This window comes from Puma concolor, chromosome D2, assembly GCF_028749965.1.
Source record: "Puma concolor isolate L17-30 chromosome D2, mPumCon1.1.hap2, whole genome shotgun sequence".
Classification (NCBI taxonomy): domain Eukaryota; kingdom Metazoa; phylum Chordata; class Mammalia; order Carnivora; family Felidae; genus Puma; species Puma concolor.
In genome coordinates this window covers 16,535,931-16,560,449 of record NC_141677.1, presented here as the reverse complement: position 1 = coordinate 16,560,449, position 24,519 = coordinate 16,535,931, and the positions used below count along the sequence as shown (strand labels likewise).

Genomic DNA, 24,519 nt, shown 5'->3' with positions numbered 1-24,519 from the left:
TCCATACACTTCTATTTGTTTAGGAAAAAAAAAATGTGACGTCCTTGTAAATTATTATAAACTGATGAACTGGCGACCCTGGTCGGGAAACACTCAGAACACCGTGTTTGGCTTAATACAAGGACACACTCTTTTTAATCCACTGAGCCTTGAGTCATTTCTGGGGTGAGGGCCATCTCTAGAAAGTGAGATGAACACTGGAAGCCCCACTACAGGGAAGGGAAGGAGGAAAGCCCCCACCTGCTCCTTAGCGTGCTTGTGCTCATTATGTTAATATTCCATTTGTTCTGCAGTGAGCATGTCTTGGTACTGAGTGAACTTTAAAGCTCCTGCTTACTGGCTGGCAGATGGGGGAAAAAACCCTCAGAGGATGCTCGTCTCCAGAGGAATAAAAAACAGTTACTTCTGCTTTTGAAAAAAGCCATGTATACATAGCCTGGGACTCGGGTGAGCATAGAGGAGCCCTGATTAACATGTGGCACCTGAACGAACGTCACTCTCCTCTCTGCTACTCCGCTTCCCTGCTCTGTTTCCTTCATTTTCCCTCTTTTCTCCTTCTCCTTTTCCTGTCCTTTTATTCCTCTTTCCCTCTTTTCTCTTTTCTCCTCCTTTTATTTTCTCCTCCTCATCTCTTTTCTCCTCCTTTTATTTTCCTTTCCATCCCTCTCTTCCTTCTCAGGGGTGCCGTGGTCACATGGGGCAGCACCGAGCTCCAAGGCCAGCGTTCCTTGACGTCCCCGGCCCCTCAGCTGGGCTTAGGTCAGCTTCTCGCCAAGCATCCTCACAGCAGCTATTAGCCTAATCAGATTTTCATTTTGTTGTTGTTGTTCCCTTTGCAAGAGCGGGGAAGAAGATAATAATGAGAAATCAAATCCGGGGCCTTTAGAAAGGGCCAGCAGTTGTATATTTTCGAAGCCAGTCATGGGAGATACTAGAATGGGGCCGGTAATAATTAGGGCAAGGGCTGAGGTATGTACTGCTTCCCCCCCCCCCCGCCCCTTCCCTGAACGGAAGGAGGAAGGGATAGTGTTGGATTCCTGACAGGAGGTCCTTGAAGACATAGTCTGGGATGTTCACAGACTACTCACAGGTATCAGTTTGGTGGAATGAACGAATGGGGGAGGGAGGGAGTGATTGACAAGGAAGCAGATGGTTGGACCTGAGAGGAGCATCTGTCTGCAAGGTATGTGGGCACAAGCGAATATCTCGTCTTCACAGACACTTTTTAACCCAGAAGCAGAATTGCTAGTGTTTCCAGCGTGGAGTGAAAAAGGTCCAGGTGCCCCTGACAAGAACGATGTAAACCACAGGCCTGGAGATTTTCAGTGTTAAGAGTCTCTTCATAAATATCTCGAGATGAAATGGTGTGGCCTTCGTTCCTGAGGACAAACTTGCTCAGCCATCACCATTTTTTCCTGGGTAAAAGCTCTCTCGTCCTTGGTTTCTGGAGGAGAGCTGGCCTCTCACAAGCTGAACACAAGGCTGACTTTCACATAGGAAAAAGTTAGAAAAGGAACCACCTCTAGGGGGCACTACTCAAGCCGTAAACAGTGGGTGTAGGAGGCCCAAAGATTCTGGGAGTCTGGGTGGGGTGTGTTTCTGCGAGGGGGTGGGAAGAAGAGAAGGAATGTGGGGAAGGCACAGAAGATGAGCTTTGAGCATCTGGCCACCACTTTGCTGTGGAAACGTCATTCCCAGGGTGGGACTCCAAGGTGTTTTCCCTAAAGGGGCAGGACCATCCTTCCTCCTCCCAGTGGCAAGAGCCAGTCTGAAATATACGTGGGGCTCCATAGACATCCAATGTCATGGTCAGAATAAAACATTGATACACTATTGCAGTTTGAAAGTCCTTTCTGGGGTGCCTGGGTGGCTCAGTCTGTTGAGTGTCCGACTTCAGCTCAGGTTGTGATCTCACAGTTTGTGAGTTCGAGCCCCACATCGGGCTGTGTGCTGACAGCTTGGATCCTGGAGCCTGCTTGGGATTCTGTATCTCCCTTTCTCTCTACCCCTCCTCTGCACGAACTCTGTTTCCCTCTCTCAAAAATAAACATTAAAAAAAGTTAAAAAAAAAAAAAAAAGGAGAAAGTCCTTTCTTAGACCAGCTAGGCAGAAAATTCTCATTATAGACACCCATCTTTCCTTCTTTTCCCCATAATGCACCTGATGATCTCCCAGGCAGTGGTGCTGCCCTGTATCTAACTGATCTAACTGGCTTGTGCTCAGCAGTTGGCCAACCTGTGCTGGTCTTCTGTGACCTGCCACTCTGAGGGCCCGAGCCATCTGTTGATGTTACCCTGAACCCATGGTTCAAACACTGCTGGACCAGGGGGGTGTTGGCCAGCTGTGGCTCCCTCAGTCCCCCCAAAGCTCCAGCTTACTCAGTGGAAGCATGGACTCATTGCATGTTAGAAGCTGGGGAAATTGGCATCAACCAAAAGGGCTACCAAAAAAGAGGAAAAACAAGAATGGTGGACATGTTTTCACTTTTGCTATCATACTCGTTTAGGACAAACTCTGATTTTAAAGATTGGCAATTAATGCCCCCCCCCCCTCAGCTTAATATGCCATTGTCTTTCCTCCATAAACCAAGATATGCCTGGTGGGTCTTTATGATCAGTAAAAATTGATTTGGATTATATTTCAAAGAATAAATGTTTTTCTCAGTTATGTTATTTTTAGCATACTGTGGATTTAATTTTGCTCCAGTAATCCAGTTTCTGAGAATAAACCTGAATCTCACGTTTTGTGATGTGTATCCAGAAATTTTCTCCTTATTGCTATTAGGGAGGCAGGCTGTTGGGGGTGAGGCGAGGGCTGGGTCTGCCTCCTCAGGGGGAGCTTCAGAACTGACTTCTCCCATTGATGCAGTGAGCCCAGAGCCTTGCTGTCTTCCTTCAGAGTCTAGAGTCATGGGTTCCCTTTGGATTGGGCTGTAATTGCTTTGTAAAGTGTTGCTGATTAGTTGTCATTTTCTCCTCAGAGTTCTTTTATTTTTAATGTTTATTTTTGACAGAGAGAGAGAGAGAGAGCGCTTGAGTGGTGGAGGGGCAGAGAAAGAGGGAGATACAGAAGTAGGCTCTGACTCTGAGCTGTCAGCACAGATCCCCATGTGGGGCTTGAACTCACGAACCTGGAGATCATGACCTGAGCTGAAGTTGGCACTTAACTGACTGAGCCACCCAGGGGGCTTATGATTTTATTAATATTTTCTATAGCTTTATTGTAAGAATACAGTATGGAATACATATAACACACAAAACACGTGTTAATTGACTGTGTTATTGGTAAGGCTTCTGGTCAACAGTAGGAAGTTTTTGGAAAGTCAAAAGTTACACGTGGATTTTCAACTGCACAGGGGCTTGATGCCCCTCCGCCTTGTGTTGTTCAAGGGTCAACTGTTGTTGAATCTAGATGATTTGTGGCTGGTGGTCCCTTCCTGGTGGGGGGTTGTCTACCGTGGTTAGCTAACGGTGCTTTAATCTCCCCTCTTTGCCTGATGAACTGCCTGATGGTCCACCCCAAACTGAAGCCTTTGTAGGTTTACCTGCCTGCCGCGGGGGTCAATTCCATAGTCTCGGGGTCTGTCATAAGGTTTGAGTTTGGTTTCAGTGTGTCCTTCACATCTTTTTCATGTCCAGCGTAAGCCTCACCTTCAGACTTCGTTTTGATTTCTGGTGGTTGATGGTCTCTCTCTCTTGCCAGGTTGTGCTTAACAGGCTCCTGCTTCTGGGTGGTGGGGCTGACTGTATTTCAAGACCTACGTAATTGCAGTTCATCTCTTACATTTTTTTTCTTTCTTCCTTTTATTTTTTTTTTATGAATCAGGTTTTTTTTTTTTTTTGAAGTTTATCTATTTATTTTGAGAGAGAGAGCAAGAGAGTGTGTGGGAGAGCAGAGAAGGAGGGAGAGAGAATCCCAAGCCGGCTCCACACTGTCAGCATACAGTCTGACTCAAGGCTTGAAGTCATGAACCGTGAGGTCACGACCTGAGCCGAAATGAAGAGTCGGATGCTAAACCGTCTAAGCCACCAGGTGCCCCATCTTTCTTCTTTTTAATGATAAGGTTTGTTTTTAGGTAACATGGGCACAGCATCCTGCGTCCAGACTGAATGTCTGTAGCCAACATTTGTACAGCAGTTGGATGATAGCACATGTGGTTGGCTCACCAGGGCCGCCCCTTCCTCCTCCTGGTGGTCTCCTTACTGATGCTCCGGCTTTCTTGTTTCATTTCTGAATGCTTTGTTCTTGGAGTTGAAGACTCACTTGGCAACTGATGAAGCTGGTATTCCCTTGGTGATGAGTTGGTCCCCACCTGCCCACATCTGCCTAACTCTTGCACTTTTGTGCTGGCCCAACCTCTGAGGCAATGAGAAGTGGCCTGGCACTTTTTCTTCCCTGTTTTTGGGTAACATTTGAGATAGGCTTATTTCTGGGGTCATGTGTTTGCACTTACCCCCCGTGCCTAAACCAGCCATCTTTTGCTGTGTCTGATAGAATGTGTCTGATAGAATGGCTTTTCTATCAACTTCTCTTGCTTTGGGGGTCCAACTGTGTGTCTACAGGGAGCGGGCAAGACTTCCAACTATGGCTGCGTCTCCTGAACAAGGAATGTCACCTACCGTGGTGCTGGCTGGGTCCCGTTGAGTGAGGACTAAAGGCAGCCTGCGTTCTGCCTCAGGGCTGCCTCTGCTCAACTTTGCCATGGGCTCTGTAAGTCTCCACCCTCAGGGCGGCATCCAGGCTCAAGATAGGGAGCCTGAGTCCTAATTTGTCCTGCCCTGAACGCAGTTCCTCACACGGTTCATGCCAGACCCTTTCTCCAGGGATTCACTCCCCCCAGTTCCCAGCCTCTTCTGTATCAGTTGCCTGGACCTATTTGACGTCTTTACCCTAAGCAACATGTCTGGAACGCATCTGTGCCACCGTGGCCAGCCCTACTCTTGTGTGGTCAAATACCATCCAGGTTGATAACCAGCTTTGCTGGCTCTGAATAATCAAGTCAGTGGGGCTTCCTGGACTTGAAATCTGAATCTGCACCTGCCGTCAGCCTTCGCGCCCCCCCACCCCCGGCCTCAAGTACAGCGTTCAGTCGAGAAGTACCAATTATGACATAGTCACGAAGACTTTTGGTATTAATAGCTAGTGGGGTTGGACAAGATGTCCCTCCTACGCCACCTTCTCCCTAAAAGGCAGCTTTTAAAAATATCAACTCTATGAACAAAGAACATTTGAAAAATTCTTTACAAGATTTCTGTATCATTCATGACCACCTTCCATGTATCCTAACAACCAGCCCGGTCTTAATGAATCTTTACTTCATAGCTAATTTAAATTTCATCTTATTAATGTCGCCGGATTGACCCTGGGGAGTTTTGTCTTCCCACAGAGCAGGGCATCTGGACACTGCACAGGGGAGGGGACCCTGGCATGTCATTTGTCATGGCGGCAGTGGTGTCTCGAGGGGCCCAACCTTGATGTTCACCGGGCTGTCTCCTCTGCCCACACCGGCTTTCTCCAGACCCACTCCAGTGTACTGAGAGTAGGACTCTGTTCATCTTCGAACCTGAGTGACGGCCGCAGGCCCACCTGGTGCCTGTGAGGTAGCCCACAGGTGCAGGTCCACGCGGGCTGGGTGCGGACAAGACGTGACAACAAGAGAGAGATGGTAGAGGCAGTGAGAACATAGGGAAGAGGAGGTGAAGTGTGTGGTGCATGCATGCATACGTGTGTGGTGGGCACGTGTGTGGGGTGCATGCGGTGCGTGCATGCGTGTGGTACACATGCGTGTGGTGTGCACATGTGTCGTATACACGTGTGTCGTATATGTGTGTGGTGCGCATGTGGGGTGGTGGTCGCATGTGCGGTGTGCACGTGTGTGGAGTGTGTACGTGTGTGTGTGCACATGTGTGGTGCACATGTGTCTGTGTGTGGCATGTGCATGTGATCTGTATACATGCATGCATGTGGCACGCACACATGCAGGTGTGGGGTACGTGCATGCGATGCGTGTGCATGCATGTGGGACGTGTGGTGCGTATGTGGCATGTGCACGTGATGTGTATGTATATATGTGTATGTGGATGGTGCGTGTGTAGTGTGTGTGTAAACATGGGTGCATGCGCGTGGTGTGTGTGCACGTGTGCGACGTGTGTATGGCGTCTGTGCGCACACACGTGAAGTGTATGCGTGTGCGCGTGAGTTTGTGTTTGCTTGTGTGCCGTGGGCACGTGTGTGTGTGTGGTGTGTGTGCACGCGTGCGTGTGCGTGCGGGTATGTGTGTGCCGTGTGTATGGTGTGCGCGTGCAGTATGTGGCACGTGTGGCACACGTGTGTATGTGGGTGGTGTGGGCGTGTGTGTGATGCGCGGGTGCCTGGTGCACGTGTCTGGTGCGTGAGCGATCCTGAATCTCCTCAGGGGCCCTCGGGGGCACCTCGGCCCACACAGTGTCTGCTGGATGCTCTTTGCCGCCTTCCTCTTCTGCCACACCAAAGGAGAGCCACTGATTGTTTGAAATAGATGCACTGCGACAGGGGAAACCCAGGCTTCCTCTGGTTTTCCTGTGGGATTGTGCCACGCGAGCACCGACCCCCTCCCCCGCACCCCCCGCCCCCGGAGAGTGGGGCAGCTCTGCGGGTGGCGTGTGGGAAGCCTTCTCCGGACCCCAGATCAGCACTGTGAAGACAGCCTGATTGATGCCATACACGCAGATGTTATTGTCTGGGCAGATCAATCCTGATGTCTCAAAAATGAGAATTTCGCTTTGGTAGTTGATCATCTACTCTATTGAGTTATGTAGGCATTTCACTCCCTTTAACATCGGCTTGCTTTCGTTCTTTAAAAACAATTTCTCATCCCCCTAATGAAAAAAAATGTACGTGTCATACGGGTTCTTGTTGTAAGGTTATTTCTCTCCATTTGCTTGAAAACACTTCCTTATTACTCTCAGCTCCCTTTATTGATTTAACTATATGAAAAGCTCCTGAAAGTCTGGCTCTGGTCTCGTGGTTCCATGTGTCGGGCCCTGAGGACCCTGGCTCCTGACAGGCCCACGGTCTGATGCGTCGACTGGAGACGGAATGATGGAGATTGTTCATCTTGAAAGCGTCTACGTAATAGGTCAGAAAACACCTTCCTAGGACTGAAGTTATAGCTGTTTCCTAGACTTGTGTTTATTTCCCATTTCTTTACCCACTACTGTTTGAAATTCTGCTGTTGTTTGCATACTGTTCGCCTTTGTGTCCCTCTTTCCATCTGTTCTTGAAAAAAAAACCCAACAGAGTTTTATTTTAAACCAATCCAGATGACAGGAGCACAATCTTGACGATGCTTTGGAAACCAGTAGAAGAAAATTCTTGTTAAATTACTCATCTACTCAACTCGTTTTCCATATACAATCTATTGTTGGGGTTGCTGCATATTTCAAGATAAGTGCACATTTCTGAGGCAGGGTCCTTGTACCCCAGATAAGCAATTACTGGAGAAATTGGTTTTGACATGTGCTTTCGGTTTTAATATTTCCTTTTACATTCTAAAATAATCTCTTGTTACATGTAATTTCCCAGTACCACACATACAGATGCATTCCAGGCTGTCCCTCAAGAGCTCCCGTTTATTTCGTATAGAGATGGTTAAGGAAGAAGATTGGTAGAGGGGCCCTGACATCCTTCACGTGTGGCTGTGGAAGGGACTTCATACCCAGAGCCCAATCCCACAGGTAACCTCTCTACTCCAGATCCTGAACAGATCTCTTGCCGTAAATTGCCATTTTAAGAAGCCCCTAGGAGTAAAAGCTCATTATCTAATATCAAGTCACCAGGAAAGATTTGGGATTTGGGTGCCCTTTCTCATCAGGGCCTGAAGAGAGAGAGCAGGAAGAAGGATCCGCTATGGCTACTAATTAGGATCTTTAAAAAATATTTGTTCTTGAGAGAGAGAGAGAAAGAGAGCAGAGGAGGGGCAGAGAGAGTGGGAGAGAGAGAATCCCAAGCAGGCTCCACACTGTCAGCATAGAGCCTGACACGGGGCTCAATCTCATAAACTGTGAGATCATGACCTGAGCCAAAATCAAGATTTGGACACTTAACCAACTGAGCCATCTGGGCACCCCTGATTATGATTTTAAATCCAAGAACAGGTTAGCAGCTTACAATAGGGCTACAGATTGGAAGCAAAGCTGAACTTTGCCTGATGAGCCTGTCCAAGGGCTGGTGTCTCAGCACCTTCCTGTGGTGTCCTTGCCCAGCGTCCCACCCTGGTCTCTCTGCAGCCCCTTAGATCAGGTCTTATGCAACAGTCATTAGCGATTTGAAAACTAAAGGGGGTAGAGACTCATGGAATTCAGTGGAGCGCCCACGTAAGGAACAGAACTGAAAGTGTTTGGAATTATAAGGACAAGTTTTACCAAAGTATGTTAGGAAACCCATTAAGGAAAATTCAAATAATAAAATTCAAGCTGTCAGGGAAAATTGGTTCAACCTCACAATCAGATCTTTTCTGCAGAGCCAGAATGGAAAAGGCATACGTCCTCTCTAAATGGGATATGGACTCCTGGAAAAGAATGTCACAGGAAGGCTCTGTGGGGAAACTGTAATTGAAATGCCCAAATTCCAATTTCTACAACTGGAAGAGGGCATCTTAAATGATGCTTTGAGTATCATTTTCTAGGGCCCCACCAAAGACTTAGTGAATAACTCACATAGTAAATAACTCACTTGGTTTTCTCTCTCCCACTCCAAACCTTTTTTTTCCCATAGCCCTCCAATTCAAAAAAACCACAGTTCATCCCTTTAGTAACCATCTGAATTGTTAAGAATACAGTTTTAGGTATTTTTTTATTTTCTTACTTTTAATTTTTAAGTAAACTCTACACCCAACTCAGGGCTTGAACTCATGACCCTGAGCTCAAGAGTCACGTGCTCCATTGACTGAGCCAGCCAGGTGTCCCTAAGGATATTGTTTTAAATTATATACTAATGAAGGCCCTAAAATGGTTTCTATCAGAATCTAAGGTGCCAGCACTCCCAGGGCCCATTCAAAGCAACCTCTGCTGTGACCACAGGAGACTGGCTCTCTCTGGCCTCACTTTGACCTCAAACTTGTCTAATACCTGGGTATAAACACCGATAGAGAAATCAATCTGCCCTGTCTGGTGGCAAGCTGAATTTTCATTAAGGCTATGACACAGCCATATGGCAATAATGTTTGGAGGAGGTGGTGTAGGATGCTGTTAGTGGTAACGAGAGAAGTCGCTGCAGCTGAGTCTGTGCGGAAGCAAGCCACCAGGCAGATGTGGGTCTTGGTGACTGAAGGCCACCTGCCATCGATTGTTGGCCACCCTGAGACTCCCGTACTGGAGCCTGGGGGCGCTGGCTGAATGTCTGTGTGTTTGGTGACAGCCAGTGCCTGCCTACCAAGGTGACAGCTGCCTACCAAGACTGCAACGGAACTGACCACTTGAGGGGTCTTAGGCAATTTCATGGTCTTGACCTTACTGTTTTCTTGTTGGTAATAAGCAGAATAGCTGAGATAACCCATTAATTCTTCTCTAGCTCCTCTGGGTCTGTCATCTAAGCATATTCTTTGGATGTAACTAAACTGTTTTCACTCCAGTCACAAAGGTGAGGACTTCATGCTCATTTTTTCTCACTTCTTTGCAAATAGTAAGTGCTGCTTGGCTTTGCCTTCCTCTTAAGGTCTGTGATGGAGGGCTTAGACAGTTCATGAGTATCCAATATAGTCTGGCTTTGGAGGTGGGACCACAAATAAAGAGAACCAAAGGGGAGAAAGAATACAGCAAAGAACACTGGAAGATATGTAAATGGCTGGGTCACTGGTTTCCAGCTGCCCTGAGAGCACCCCACCCCCCACCCGGTGTGTTGCAGGATGCCCTGAAGGACCTCTTTTCACTTCGTAAATCTTTTATCATCTTAGGTTCCTAACTATATGTAGCAATAGTTGTGACACTTAACTGTCCTAGCAGTCATGAAAAGCAGCCATGCCTTTTGCAGAAATGGTATGAGTGTCATTGACCCAGAGCAGCTGTTGTCTGGGTTTGAAAGCTTTGTGCCTGAACATCTGTACTGGTTTCAGCATTCTAGAATCCAGAATTATGTGCAGCAAATGAGTGTTTAGAGGGCTTATGGTTTTCAGGGGGCCTAATAGGTTGTTTCTGAAGCCAAACAGAAATACACAGGTAGCTGTTGGTGAGTCATGACTCCGGGATTCTTTTCTGCCTGATGCTACCTCAGGAGCTAGGGTGTGGAATCTAAGGGTGTGATATCTAATTTATCTCTCTCACCTGCCTTTGTTTCCCACCCTCTCCCCCACCATTGTTAATGGTGAAGTGTGAAGCCTTGGAGGATTGGGGCCAGTGTACTTGTACCCACAGCTTAGGGAGTCCTATCTGGATGAAGAATAGTGCCAGTGGGGGCCATGGAACAGGTACTAATTTTATACCCAGCTAAAGGGCCACTCTGGAGGGAGAGCAGACTAGGGGCTACATGATCAAAGGGAAAGTCAACAGTCACAAGGAAATCTCCCCTATGGGTGAAGAACTAAAAATGAGAAGGGGAGCATTTAGTTTACTATGAGAGTGCCCTTCCTCATCAAGAGATCTGTGACACTCACCTTGATGAGCACTGAGTAATGTATGGAATTGATGAATCACTATATTCTACATCTCAAACGTATATACCACTGTGCTGGAATTAAAATAAAATCAAAATCAAAAGAGATCTATAACATCTGCCATTCTGGTGGATGACTAAAACAGGTTTGATGGCAGAGGAGGATTCATTGGGTGGTGCCAGATGTCTTTTTTCATTTACAGTATTCCTGATCCAGCTTATGGACAAGCTATGTTATGGCTCGGAGCACTAAGGGGATAAGATCATGTTCTACTTCGTGGGTCATCATGAATTTAATGGCTAAATTTGATGCCCTCTGGGACTACAACTTACCTCCATTACTGTTTAAAGAAAAGTCAAGATACAGTGATCCAAAGTGTTGTATTTATATAGCTCGTTTACTGGTGGATGGGGAAATAGTAAGCATTACTGTATTCTCACTGAGTAAAGGTTAAGATGCTCAAGCTAGGCTGATTGTTTTCTAGTCCTACCTCCGGATCTCTGTAGCTGGGTCACTTGCCATGCATTACTTGAGTGCTCTGAGTCTCATCTTCATCCAGTTGGTGTTCAATGGATGATAGGTATTAATATTATTTTAGGTATGCTGTATGAGCTCGTGTGATGCAAATGTCCTCTATCCTTGGTGAAACATATATGTTCAGATCTGTTTTTCCCTCCACGTAAGTTTGCCCAGCTGAGTTTACAGTCAAGCAAAAGCTGTGTTAGAGAATAGGAACCCATAATCTGCATGGATCAGCTTATTTTGACTGAACAGATGAAAATCCAAAGTGACTTCACAGCTAACTTCAAAGATGTCAGAAAACGTGTATGGAGAATGGAGATTCAGTGGTAAGTATCTCAATTTATATTCGCTGAGGGCAAGATGAACATAAATGAGCTCAAATTGCAGCAGAAAGGAATTAGACATGAGGAAGGAAACTTCAGAAGTTGGAAGGGCTAGTCTTTTGAGATGTCTGATGCCAAGAAATGACACTGCCATCTTGGGCCTTAGGCTGGCTCACTCTTTCAGCCCATAAATATTTATTGAGCATATACTGCCAGGCGGGTGCTGGGCTTGGTGCTGCAGATACAGAATGAACAGACAGATACACACCCTGACTGCACGGACCTTAAGTCTAGTCGGGGAGACAGACAGTGATCAAAGGCACAAATATGTAGCTGTAAACCAGGACAAGTGCCACGAAGGGATGTACAAGAGTGCAACATGTGCACTGTGGTTTGGGGGCCAGGGGCAGATCTCTTTAAGAAAGGGAGGTTTGAGTTGAGATTTGAAGGATATGTAGAAAGTTACAGGTGAGGGGAGGGGCTGAGCAAGCAGCCTATGCAAAGACCCCAAAGCCGGAGGGAGCTGGTGGCTTCACGGGACAGAGAGATCCATGAGGCCAGTACAGCTGCAGCCCAGAGACAGGGAGAAAGGGTGTCCTGAGTTCAAAATGTAGGCAGGAACCAAAGCAAGGAGGTTCTTGAAGCAAGTTAGGACTCTGATCTTTATGTAAGGGGGAGTCAAAAGTTGTCAGTGTTGTTTAGTTTTACATGCTGCCTTAGTGCATTCAGGCTGCTGTAACGAAAAGCTGCAGACTGGGTGGCTTATAAGCAACAGAAATGTATTCCTCACAGTCCTTGAGGCTGGAAGCACGAGATCAGGGTGACAGCATGGTTGAGTTCTGATGAGAGCCCATTTTCTGTTTGTAGATGATGGACTTCCTGTCAAGTCCGTGCGTATCTTCAGCAAGTGCTCTCTCGACTCTTATGAGGACACTAGTTCCATTCCCGAGGCTACAGCCTCATGCTCTCATCTAATCTTAATGTCCCGACCTCCTAATGCCATCATATTGGGGGGTAGAATTTCAGCATAAGCATTTGGAAGGGACACAAACACTTAGTTCAAGCAGGTGCATACAGAACAGTGCCCGGGTGGGTCAGCTTATGACTTTTCACAGCAAACTCATCATGTGACCAGCACCCAGCTCGATAGACAGAACATCATTAACACTCCAGAAGCTTCTCTGGATCCCTTCCCAGCCACCAGTATGCTCCCAAAGGAACCCCCTTTTATAACTTGTAAGACCATTGATCAGTTTTGACCATTTCTGAACTTTACATAAATGTAAAGTTTACAATTGTATTTTTTGTTCGTCTTCCTTCACTCAACAACATGAGACCCCTCCATTTGCTGCTTGTAGCAATAGTGTACTGTGTGAACATAACATAATTTATTTATCAGTTGTGATGTTGACGGACATTTGGATAGTTTCCTGTGTTTTGCTGTTTAGAATATTCTACCATGAACTACTTGGTGATTCTGTTTACCCTTTCCATTGGGTGTTTTCCTAACGGTGAGATTTCTGGGACCTCAGATACATATACGTATGTCTAGCTTTAATGGATTGTGCTGAGCAGTTCTCTAATGTGGCCATTCTGATTTGCACCCCCACCAGGAGTGCGTGAAGGTTCTCACAGATTTTCTGTAGACGGTGACATGACCAGATCTGTGCTTTTCAAAGACCACAGGGGCTGCCGTGAGGAGACTGGAGAGGCAAGGGTTCCTGGGAAGACCTGTGGTGGGGGGCTGTTAGTGGTGGCTCAGGGGGCAGTTGGGGAGAGGGTGAAGTCAGCTGGGATGGAGAGAAATAATGTGGATTCTGGAGAGACTAGTGGGGGAAACGTTGATGGTTCCAGGAGTTGTACAATAGTCTACCCCTTATCCACGGTTAGCTTTCCATGGTTTCCAGTTACCTGTGGTCAACCAGAAGCAGAAGATCCTTTTCCTGGCTTATCATCAGAAGGTCAGGGGACGCCTGAGTGGCTCAGTTGGTTAAGTGTCTGACTTCAGCTCAGGTCATGATCTCCTGGTTCGGGAGTTCGAGCCCCACGTCAGGCTCTGTGCTGACATCTCAGAGCCTGGAGCCTACTCACACTTTGTCACTCTCTCTCAAAAATAAATAAACATTAAAAAGAAAGATCAGTAGTAGCCTAATGCTGTGTCACAATGCTATGTCATTCACCTCACTTCATCCCATCACGTAGGCATTTTATCTCCTCACATCGTCACAAGAAGGGTGAGTGCAGAACAATAAGGTATTTTGATAGTGAGACCACATTCACGAAACTTTTATTACAGTATATTTTTATAGTTCTTATTTTATTATTAGTTGTTGTTCACCTATTACTGTGCCTAATTTATAAGTAAACTTTATCATACACGTATGTATGTATTGGGTTCGGGACCATCTGTGGTTTCAGGCATCCAGCAGGGGTCTAGGAACCCCTGTGGATAAGGGGGCATCTCTTGCGTTGGGTGAAGGAGTAAGGAGAGGCACCAAGAAGGACCTGAACTTGTTGCCTTGTGTAACTGGTTAGATGGCCAGTGTTTTCTGAACAAAGGACCAGGGATAGGCAGGTGTGGGTCTTAGTTCTGGTTTGGGACATGTTGATTTGAGGTGCATTAGGGGCATCCGAGTGGGAATCAAGGAGGCAATTAGACATGGAGGCCCGGACTTGGGAGTCCAGTGGACAGGTAATACTGTGTCCTCACAGCAGCATCGGGGAGGAAAGGTGCCTGGGATGAGAATAGTGAGAAGAGCCAATTCAATTCTATGATATCTTAGTTTCAGGGTGGTTTTTCAAATGAGGTCTCACTGAGATGATGAGGATGCTGGAGGTCACATGCTAGACCAGTGGAGACTCAGCTCCTGTCCCCCACACCCGTGGCTCCTTCTTCTCCTTCCCACTGCCAGCTCAGGCCACAGCAGACACAGGAGACTTTGCTCTTCTCTCAGGTTCTACAAATACAATTCAGCAGGACAGAGCAAATATTGGCACAGGGATTTGTAATTGCTGCCTTTTGGGTGAATGTACTATTCCCGCTGACTTATTTGCAGAGCTCGTAAGTTAGGGTCCCGACAGCTGGGAAAGAGACAGTCTCTAAATACTCCTGGGGCCATGAGAAAGGACCAGATATATAAGCACATGGTGATGGTCCCACCCTCTCAAACTGAGCAATCCCCAGAATCCCCCCATTTGTCCACGAAACGGAGAGAGGTGAACTCGAGTGGAACCGGATTTGGATCTTACAGAGAAAATGTGTTTGATTTTCCTGGTCTTTACCTTGGAGCAGCTGTTTCCCCTTGCCCTCAGCGGTCAGTCTCTCTCTCTCTTCTGGCACAAACCCTTCAGACGTCGCTCGAACAAACAAACACGTTGAATGGGAAATGTAGTCTGTCATGTCCTATCTCATTATAGTGTCCGCATATTGTAAGTTGTACTTATTTGTCGTCTACACAGTGAGGTGATTTTATGTTTCTGGGAGAGGAAGCCAGAGTCATTGTCCCCCGTCAGATTTCCACCATGGAACTGAACGGATGGGGTGCGTCTGCGCATGTCCTTGGTAACGCCGGGCCCGTGGGTTAGCCAGGAAAAATGATTCCTTACCTCGGTGTGGGTGTGAAACGGCCTAAAATGTATGGATAGCATATTATGTATTTGTCACTGAGCCCAACGATGGGCCTGCCTTCTGAGATGCTCATAACACACGGGGTACAGGGCCCGCCACCTTGTTGTTTGTATCAGATGTGCAGGAGAAGAGAGAACCAGGTAAGGGGGAGAAAGAGAGGGGGAGAGAGGGAGAGGGAGAGACAGAGAGAGAACACAAGAGCAAACATAAGACAGTTCTTCTCTCACGAGGCCTCTAACATAGTGCTTATCATATGCAGTGAACTGGGCAATCAGAGCTGAGCAGCAGATGCTGTAAGACAGGTGTCTGCAGGACAACGGGGCAGAAAGAGACACTCAAATGAAGGATTACACATTTGGTTGTTGAGATTAAGAAGAGGAACCAAGAGATGCTCCCAAGACAAGAGGCTGCTTACTGGGAGTCTCGAGTGACCATTCATGCATTCTTTCAAGTGTTCATTAGGGTTCTGCTCTAGACACCGTGCTAGGTTCAGGAACCAGCACAACGAACAACAACAAAAAACCCCCACATCCCCGCTGTACTCCCTGCCCCTGGGGAGCTCACATCGTTGTAGGTCAGTGGTAGCATGGGCCATCACGCAGAGCCCATGGTGAGCATGGTGTGAGTAGATACGGGGTGGGTCAGAGAGGAGGCATGCGGGGGCCGGGGGCCGGGGGCCGGGGGCCAGGTCCCGAAAGAGGAGTGCCAAGCCGAAGAGCTGGAACTTTCTGCTGGAGGCCATGCAGAGCCACTACTGATTTTAAGGGGGTCACGTCCTCGGACTGAGAGCACTCGGCAGCCGTGTGCAGGGTAGAGCGGCCAAGGGTGCAGGCAGAGAACGCCCTCTGGACGCAAGCCTTAGGGGCAGGAGAGAGGCAAGTGTGGACACCAGGGAAGGACAATCAGCAGGCTGTATGATGGATTCCTGGGAGCGGACAGGGTAAGGACTGCACGATGAGTGCCACTTTCTAGCCTTCCAGTCAGTGATGGTGCCACTGACTGAGGGGAAGGATAGAGGAAGAGCGCCAGTTCGCAGGAAATGTGACAAGTTCAAGTTTGGTGACTTTGCTTGTGAATTGCAGAATTCCACAGGCTTCACCTGAGAACACCAGAAATAGGAGGGTGTTCTTACTACAGAGGAAATATGAACCCAAACCAGAGGGCGTCGGGTGTTTGGGGAAGCTTGCTCTCAAAGTGTCTAGTCAAAAACATCAGATGCCTTCAGCAGACGAGATGCTCACTATTAACACCTGCACTGTAAGGAGAGGAAAGCAAGGCTCACACTTGTTAAAAAGAAGAGTATGTGGTGGGGCACCTGCATGGCTCAGTCGGCTAAGCATCCAACTCTTGATTTCAGCTTAGATCATGATCTCACGGTTCATGGGTATGAACCCCACATCGGGCTCTGCACTGACAGCACAGAGCCTGCTTGGGATTCTGTGTTCCCCTCTCTCTGCTGCTGCTGCCTGGCTCCTGCTATCTCTCTCTCTCAAAATAAATAAATATACATTAAAAGAAAAAGTGTATGGAAAGCCAGAACATGGATCTGAGGTTAATGGCTCTGGATCTAATGCTCTTCCATTAAGATCCATCTGGTCTTTACCACGCTGTCCGAGCCCAGGGACTGAAACTGTTGCTGATACCAGCTCCTGGCCCTCCTGTCATGAAACAGCTTCAGGAATGCCAAAGGCGGAGGGTTGGACCAATAAATGACAACACTAGGCGACCTAACGTGTAACATTCTGAGGGTCCCTGGTCTAGGGCGGGTGGCAGGGGAAGGACAGCCCTGGGCTCAGCATCTGAGCTTCGACAGGTGAGGAATACACTGCCCTCTGGGGTTGGGGAGCTGCATCTCACACCCACCGTTCCCCCCGCCACCCACTGAGCACGCTGATGTCTGGGTTGACGGGTTCTCTGGGTCCGATGGTCCGGCTATGTGCAAATACCCTCCCAGTGTGGAGAACCTGAGTCTTTTCCGGGGCGTTTTTGTCAGACACGTACGTTGTTGGTGTTTGACAGCATATGTTATGCTAATGTCACAAATATGATATCAGGAAAACCGGAATGTGATTCTGGGATGTGTCTTTGCGTGATCCAGTTTTACAAAAGCAACCAGTGCAGGATGGGGGAAAGAGTGCACTTAAGACACAAATCTGTGACTGGAGAGGGAAGTGAAAGGGAGGCTCCCCCCCATCTCTCTCCGAATCCCCCGCCTCCTGTGGCTCACCTGGCCCATGGCAGACCAGCTTTAGGGGTGGCATTAATAGTTTGAAGCTCTCATCTTCATCAAACAGAGAGAATTGCAGGCTCTTCCATTGATGCCTAGTTAGCAAACCAACGGTTTGACACCAGCTGGCTGTAACAGACATTTTTAATAAAACTTACCTCCGAGTTAAAGTAAAAACGCTGCCTCAGAGATTTTGTGCTGAATCAAACGAAAAACTGACAGGTGGGATCTTTCATGCAAAACTTCTGCTGGGGCTGAAGAAAAATGTCTGATAAGGTTGTTTGCCCACGGGGGTAGGATTAATTGGATTTTCTCTCTTGCCCCCTCACGTCTGGCCCGCCGTTACTATGACAGGAGCACAGAAGTTTTAAAAGCTGAATCATAGTTTATATTTTTAACACTTTGAACTTTTGAGACAAAACCGAGGGAAGGAGAGTACATGTCTGCAGTCTCCTGGTATAATTTTTGTTTTTCTGAAAATGGAGGCCAAATACCCAAGCCTGATACAGCCTGTCCAGAGCAAGCTGGCGGGGAAGAGAAACAGCTGAAGACAGGATTTTTCGAGGCTCCCTTCTTTCAAAACCTGAACGAGTGCCTTCTCATGCTACTGCATGTGGCTGGTCTGGTATGTGGGCTGTTTCACCATTTTCTGGATCTTTCTTGAGTAAGTTGATATACAAATGAATGAGTCTCTGAGGACTTCTCTTTCTGACCCAGTCTGAGGCGGCGGTGGGTAAGGTGGAGGAAAGGGCAGGGGCAGGAACTGTAGGGATCTTGTGTGAAATCAGAGGAAGCAAGACAGTAATGTCAAAGGACTATTACTCCCTCAGCGCAATGAGCAATCCCCTCACGGTGATTTTTCTCATCAAACAACACTGGCAAGACTCCCTCTTTAGAGTTGACTTGTGGTTAGCCTTCAAAATCCTTGGGTGGTTTCTGTGAGCTTAAGGTTCCAGGTGACATTAGTTGTCAAGGGAAGAACCTTCATAAAGGAAAGGTGTGTCTGAGTTTTCAAGAGAAGAATACAAACACGAAGACAACCAAAATGTCTTTTTCTTTCTCTTTCTTCTCCAGGCGCTAAATACGGCAGTTGGGTCCGTCCAAGTTTGCGTGTATTATTTCCAGACATGTGTCTTATGGAATACAAATAATATAGATTTCTCAAGTTTTTTTTTTTTTTTTTTTTTTTTTTTTTTGGGCAATTTATTCCTCTCAGCTAAATTTTGCAAAATGATCTAAAATACCCAGCACTCAGCCCGAGAAGCCAATAAAACAGGATGAAGACTTCGGTCGTGATTTGGAAACAAGCAAAACAGAACAGACCTGTCTGCTTTCGAATACGATCTTATTTTAAATGCAAGTTCTCATTCGACTTTCCCCAGACTCAGACAGCTGGTTCCTTCTTGAAGCAACTCTTGAAGACAGATGGACCAACCGTTTCTTCAAAGTGTTGGCTTCTCCCGTGGCTGCCATTTCCCCCATTTTTCTTAGTACCTCCTTTTCGTCACTTGCCAACCCAAGTTCTCTCTGGCACCGAGGAGATTATCTAGGGTTCACTGTTTCTTTTCCATTTGATGATGGAAAGATGAACATAAGGTGCCAGACTCGGTTATTGCATTCATTGACAGATGGATTTGCTCCATTCATGTAAAGAGTTCTGTAGACTCTCTGAGTCCTGGTGCATCTTTAGCTGGATATGTAATCCTTCTCACCAAGCTTCTCTCTCAAATGTGTCTGTTAGGAGTTATGCCATTAAATCTACAGGATCAGCTAGTTGGGACCTGGCCATTATTCTGGTGTTTCTGTGTGGTAATAGAAATACCTATCGCTATTATTTAAAACATGGGATTATGTGGAAGTAATCTCTCTAGAAATGAACATAATTGAATTTTGTCAGCATTTAAATTAATCATGGATATCAAATCAACGTGAAGGAGTAGGGAAAACAAATCAGGGCTTGACAACTGTCATCTGTTCCATTTTCATTTTGGGATCCGTTATACGTAAAGGTGGACTGCTTCTTGCTCTATAGTTGGAGTATTTCTTTCATGAATAAGTGACTTACATACATGACCAAATGCTAGACAGTGGTGAAAGTGAGTGGGCTATAGCTATGCATATCAGTGTAGACAGATCTCATATACATAATCTCGGTGAGACAAGCAAGTTCCAGAAGAATGCATATAGTACAATACCAACTATTTACTTGAAAACATGGAAAACAACATTCTATGTTTTAAGGATACATACATAGCAAGGGAAAGGATAAATCCATGCATGGGAACGATAAACACTTAAAAATCATCACCTCTGGGGCAGGCAGTGTGTACAATGTAATTTGAGGGTCTTTAACAGTTTTGGTAAAATTTTCTTTTATAAACTGGGTGATCAGCCCGTGGTGGTGATTTTACAGTCTTCATCCTTTGTATATTGTCAGGATAGGAGAGTATATTGCCAAAAAGAAGAGGAACTGTGGCAACGGACGAGGTCTGAGAGGGGATGGGGATGGGTCTAGGAGCACCTAGAGAAAAGCACCTGCAGAGGCTAGGTGTGCCGGCCCTCGGCTCCCAGGCACGTGGGAGATGGCCATGGATGGGGAAGGCGTGGGTGCTCGAACAGGTGAGGCAAGTGGCAGCAAGAGCAGATCCCCAGCGGAAGAAGGAGATGAGAGAAACCCAGAAGTCTCTCTCATGGGGACATGACGGTCCACACAGAGGCAGCCTTGCCTTGGCCCAGGGAGCCTGGAGAAGAGTGTCCTCCCGACTCCCCCAACTCTACTGAGCTGCTGTGCACCCTGACCCTGGGCGGCTCACTCCAGGGCCTTGAGATTGTTCTCTTCTTCCCTGGTCCGCCTGTGTGATGAGTTGTGGTTTGGAAAACAGAACTCCAGCCAGGACCAGCTTGCTGCAACCCTGTAGCCTTGCATCCCAGTATGGAATCCTCTGAGGAGGCCAGGCAGCCCCATATTTCTGGACATGAGAGCCGTCTTCACCCTGGCTCTCAGAGTCCCAGGGCCATGTTCCTGGTATCCTGAGTACTCTCCCTGCAGAAGTAGGAACTGTCAGCTGGCAGATTTTGTGGACTTCAGTAAGTAGAGGCCTCCAGGCTCCAGCTGGAAAGCACCTGAGTTGTCTGCAAGGGTTCAGAGTTCTGGATCTGCCCGTGGTGGCTGTTTTGCTTTTCTCAGGCTCTGTGTCCTCATGTGCCAGGTGGGACGGCATGGGTGCCTGGGCAGGACAAGCCATCCTTGTTTGGAGTGTGGGGTACCTGCCATCAAGAGTGGGGCGGAAACCTGGGCAACGCTTGGGAATATTTGCAAGTACAGAGAAACATACCAAATTGAGGGGAAGAAAGAGGCAGATGTGAACCCAAAGCCAGAGAGCAAAACCATTTTGTATGTAGGGTACCATTTGCAAATCGTTGTTCGTGTGGTAAAACGTCACAAGTCCCTGCTTGTTAAAGAATGGTAGGCAATGTGTTGGTGCAGGAGTGGTGAGTTTCCCTTTTAGGTAGAAAGGTCACCTGTCTCTGAAATCTTAAAGGGCACCCTTCCCTGCTTTACAGGTGAGGGTATGGAGGCCCTTCGAGGTGAAGGGTGTGGCTGAGCACACGGAGGAGGTAACAGAGCTACAGCACTGGATTTCTAGTGCTCTGCCTGGAGATTCTCTCACCACACACAAACCTGTTTCATTCTGTGCCATTTTACCTCTTTCGTCCGTCTTTCTTCCCGTCTACTGCCCTTAGTAAGTCTGTAAAGCAAATAGGGGTTATACTAGAAGATGTTACCGGGAGCGCCTTCTGAAAATTACCTCCCTGAAACCTTTTCAGAAGAGTATATTACATATCGTCCATAATTCAGGTTGTGTTCACAAGACTGAAATTGGCTAATGCTAAAGGGAGCTGTGGCTTGTTGCATATTTATTATTCTAGTGCTTTTGGTTTTCGGAACTGTTGTTATGAGAAATTGTTTCTCCTAGACTCCAGAATTTGCTTAGGGACTGCTTTGCTAAAAATTTGATTTCCTCTCATAGAATTTTTAAGGAGTACCATTACATTGTATGGGTTGCTCTTAATGGTACAGAGCTTTAATACAAACCAGGCATATTTTAACTCTGCACACGGGGTGATAGCTGTACCTCTGATGGCTCTGATCTTGGGTGAGCTGCAACATACCAAGGGCAAGTTCTTTTTCCACAAAGTCCCCATGAAATTCGGTACAAAGGGTACACAGAATAGGGCATTGTCTATACAGCGTTCATCAGGCACAAATCAGTCCACCTTCACAAAGCAAAAGCCAAGGAGAGAAGAAGCCACATCAATTGTGCTTTTTTTATTTTTTAAACAATAACATGGAGTATGTGGCACTCCTTAAAAATGACACTCTGTACAATTCCACTTTTATGACATAACTAGAATAGTCAAATTCATACAGACAGGAGGTAGAATGGCAGTTCCCAGGGGCTGGAGAGGGGGCAATAAGGAGTTCGTGTTTAATGGGGCAGAATTTCGATTTGGGAAGATGAAAAGTTTGGGGACAGATGGGGGTGATGGTTGCACAACATCGTAAATGTACTTAATGCCACTGAACTGTACACTTGGAAATGGGCAAAATGGTCCATTTTATGCTACACACTTTACCATAATAAAAAAAAGTTTAAAAACGACACTATATCCTGGTGATTTCAGACGAATCTCCTATTTACTGATAATTACACCTGTGAGCACGTTCTCTCTCCACACTGAATGTGTTTTTTATTCTTTTCCTTTGGGTCTTGTGTTCAGCATTCTTAATTTTTTTTAATAGCTGAAGCTATGTCACATTTCCTCCCGTGACAAAGAGAGGGATTAAGTGTGGTGCGTTCAGCCCCCACCATCTGTTTGACAGCTCCTCTGAAGCCTTCTGGAAGCTGAAGGGCGGGGACGCTCACATGGCATCTCTCAGCTGCCTTTCCCTGTCCACTGGCTCAGGGAAACCTGTCCTTCCACAGTCTTAAAATAGAGTGCATTAATAGAAAAGTTGAGGTGGGGTCAGGGCAACAGATTTGGGAGGCAACTGCTATTGAAAAGGTAGTTTGTGACTCACGGATCTGGAGGCCATGACATGGCTTGGGGCCCCCCAGGGAGGCTCCAGGGTCCGTCAGGATGCAGAGGGAGAATGGGAAACTGTGAACCTCTGTCTCGTCCATAGAGATTTCACACATGTAGCGGGCACCCATTTGTGTCAAAATGTTACCGCCTTTGCTTCACATCAACCTCTGTTTTAATTTTTTCAGTTTTTTTAAATGAAGAAAAAATGACAAATCCACTAATGTCCCGTATCCTACACTGTGGATGGTCTGTTTTGTTTTGTTTTTGTCCCCCTCTGTGTCTTTGCCATACAGAGTTTTAAATTTTAAATTAGATGACTCTAACTTTTCCTTTATTGTTCGTTCCTCCTATTTCTTTTTTTTATTTTTTAAAAATGTTTATTTATTTTTGAGAGAGAGAGACAGAGAGACAGAGTGTGAGCAAGGAAGGGGCAGAGAGAGAGGGAGACACACAGTCTGAAGCAGGCTCTAGGCTCTGAGATGTCAGCACAGAGCCTGACGAGGGGCTTAAACTCACAAACTGTGAGATCATGACCTGAGCCGAAGTCAGACTGTTAACCGACTGAGCCACCCAGGCGCCTCATCCCATTTCTTGTTTAAGAAGTTCTTGCCAATTTGTGTCAGTATCTTCCCTATATTCTTCCGATTTTTAAAGTTTTGCTCTATAGCTTTACTTTTTTTTAAATATAGTTTTTTATTTACATGTGGGATTTATTGTTGTGTTTGGCATGAAGTAGGGACCTAATCTTGCCTTTTTACATTTGAATACTCAGTGGCATCATGATCTCCATTGATGTGTGTGCCGCTTGTGTGTGCCTGCGTCTCCTTACAGGTCATTATACTATTCGATTGATCTGTTTGTCCTTCCCTTCACTAACACCACACTGTTTAATTGCTATGGCTTTATGATTTATTGTACGTTTTGGTATGTGGTAGGACATAACTCCCTCCACCTCTCGGCCCCCTCCATCTCTGCCCATATAGGACTAATCGTCCTTTGTCTTCAGAGTTGTCATTGTTATTCATGGCCCTTTACGATCAACTTGTCAGATTTTAATTGGATTGCATTGAACTTGTATATTAAGTGTTTGAGAGGAGGGCCAGATGTATATTATTGACCTTCCCATTCATGAACATTTCACGACTACAATTATAGTGTTCCTTATTTATACAGTTTGGTTGTTGTTATTAAATTTATCCTATGTACAGTTCAGGTTTTTTTTTTCCTATCACAAATGCTAACTAAAACGAAACAAAACAAAACCAGGGGCATTTGGCTGACTCAGTTAGTAGAGCGTGCGACTCTTTCAGGTCATGAGTTCAAGCCCCACATTGGGTGTGGAGCCTACTTAAATTTTTTTTTTTTTAATTAAAAAACAAAAAACCCCCTCTCTCATCAGTGTTTGTTGTTTTACACTGTGTTTCATATGATCTTGTTTCCAGCAACTTTGCTGGAATTGTTTTGGTTTTTTATAGATTCTCTTTGATTTTCTATGGAGGAATCATATCCTCTGTAGGTAATAGCATTTTGTTCTTTTCTTTCCATTCTTTATTCTTTTCATTGATTCCCTCACTTGTCTTATTTTGTATAGATGGAGTGATACCTAATGTCCTTGTGTTTTATCTGATGTTAGAAGGTAGAATTCTAAGGTTAGACTATTACGTGTGATGTTTGTAATTATGATAGAGACGCTATTAGATTAAGGCTGTTGAGGTGCCTGGGTGGCTCAGTCGGTTGAGCGTCTGACTCAGGTCATGATCTCCCAGTTCGTGAGTTCAAGCCCTGCGTCAGACTCTGTGCTGACAGCTCAGAGCCTGGAGCCTGCTTTGAATTCTGTGTCTCCCTTTCTCTCTGCCTTTTCCCCACTCATGCTCTGTCTGTCTGTCTCTCTCTCAAAAATAAATAAACATTAAAAAAATGATTAAGGCTATTTTCTTTAATTCCTTTATATATGTATTTCATTTAACATATTGAAATGGTGAATTAAAGCCATAATTAAAATTTTGCTTTATACAAGCAAATTATTAACATATATATATTATATAATATGTATATATAATTATAAATATATATTATGTGTAATTTTGCTTTATATATAATCTAC

At 46.1% G+C, this 24,519-nt stretch overlaps 1 protein-coding gene across 3 annotated transcripts in view; it reads left to right on the top strand.

Moving 5' to 3' along the window:
- DISC1 (DISC1 scaffold protein) overlaps positions 1-24,519 on the top strand; it is a 351,679-nt gene that overhangs the window by 196,166 nt on the left and 130,994 nt on the right. Inside the window, exon 11 of one of the 3 annotated variants that reach the window (XM_086679682.1) lies at positions 18,402-21,998. The exons of the other annotated variants lie outside the window; for them this stretch is intronic. Within the exon in view, the coding sequence (XP_086535808.1) occupies positions 18,402-18,478 (77 nt within the window). The 3' untranslated portion in view covers positions 18,479-21,998. Of the gene's footprint in view, positions 1-18,401; positions 21,999-24,519 lie in introns of those variants that run through there. 3 annotated transcript variants of the gene reach the window in all.